At 35.6% G+C, this 1,001-nt stretch overlaps 1 protein-coding gene across 1 annotated transcript in view; it reads right to left on the bottom strand.

The window, feature by feature from the left end:
- Nucleotides 1-1,001, bottom strand: part of LOC106874214 (DNA repair protein complementing XP-C cells homolog) — a 21,681-nt gene that overhangs the window by 12,246 nt on the left and 8,434 nt on the right. Inside the window, exons 7-9 of the mRNA XM_014921873.2 lie at nucleotides 432-524; nucleotides 171-323; nucleotides 116-129 (exon numbers count right to left, since the gene is read on the bottom strand). Coding sequence (XP_014777359.2) covers nucleotides 116-129; nucleotides 171-323; nucleotides 432-524 — 260 coding nt within the window. The remainder of the gene's footprint in view (nucleotides 1-115; nucleotides 130-170; nucleotides 324-431; nucleotides 525-1,001) is intronic.

Here is a 1,001-nt window from a genome sequence, read left to right as displayed (position 1 = left end):
ATATATATATATATATAACAGTATTAATACAGTACAGAAAACATATATATAGCAAATTATGCTTTATATAACATACACGTGTTTCAACAAATCACTGCCAGGATTACCTAATTACTTGTTCATTGACCTCTTCAGTGTTAAGCAAAAACTAAAAAGGAAAGGTGTCAAACCTTTTATTTGCTCGTCTTCTTTGACATCATCTGCACTCGTGTTTACATAAGGCTTCAATGTCTCGTCCCACCATTCTTTGTCCACTCGCAGCTTTCTCGTTTTCACCAGAAAGTCATCAGAGTAGCGAGCAGTCAAGTCTTTGAGGTAGCCATCTAAAAGAAAATGCGAAATCGGCTCGTTATCCAAACGAAGCATTAATCAATGACTTGTCAGTATCATACTCATCCCAAGGCATGGTAAAGGAAATTAACGCTACTCACCATTATCAAATGCAATAACATAAACTAGCTGCTGGTTGGATAATTTGCCAAAGTGACCAACGTCATCAAACACAAGATCAACACAGTCCACAGCTACAAGGAAAAGTAGAAGAATACAAAGATATCAGCCATAAAATAAAGAAATTTAAACGGAAATGTTTACTTACTGTCCCTACTTGAGAATAGCGGACTTTCCTGTCATTAACAACAGATGAGGCTGACACAACCCCCTGGATGATGAATGACCTGCATGGATGATGGGTGTTTTTAGTGATCAAACATCTACAGCGATCAAACATCTATAGCAATCAAACATCTATAGTGATCAAACATCTATAGCGATCAAACATCATCTATAGCGATCAAACATCTATAGCGATCAAACATCATCTATAGCGATCAAACATCTAAAGTAATGAAACATCTATAGCGATCAAACATTGATATAGTAATCAAACGTCAAACATTTATAGTGAGCAAACGTTTATTGTCATCAAACGCTAATAGCAATCAAATATTTATAGCAACCAAACATCTATAGCAATCAAACATCTATAGCGATCAAACATC

The sequence above is a fragment of the Octopus bimaculoides genome, chromosome 30 (assembly GCF_001194135.2).
Source record: "Octopus bimaculoides isolate UCB-OBI-ISO-001 chromosome 30, ASM119413v2, whole genome shotgun sequence".
Taxonomy (NCBI): Eukaryota; Metazoa; Mollusca; class Cephalopoda; order Octopoda; family Octopodidae; genus Octopus; species Octopus bimaculoides.
This window is presented reverse-complemented; position numbering and strand designations above follow the sequence as displayed.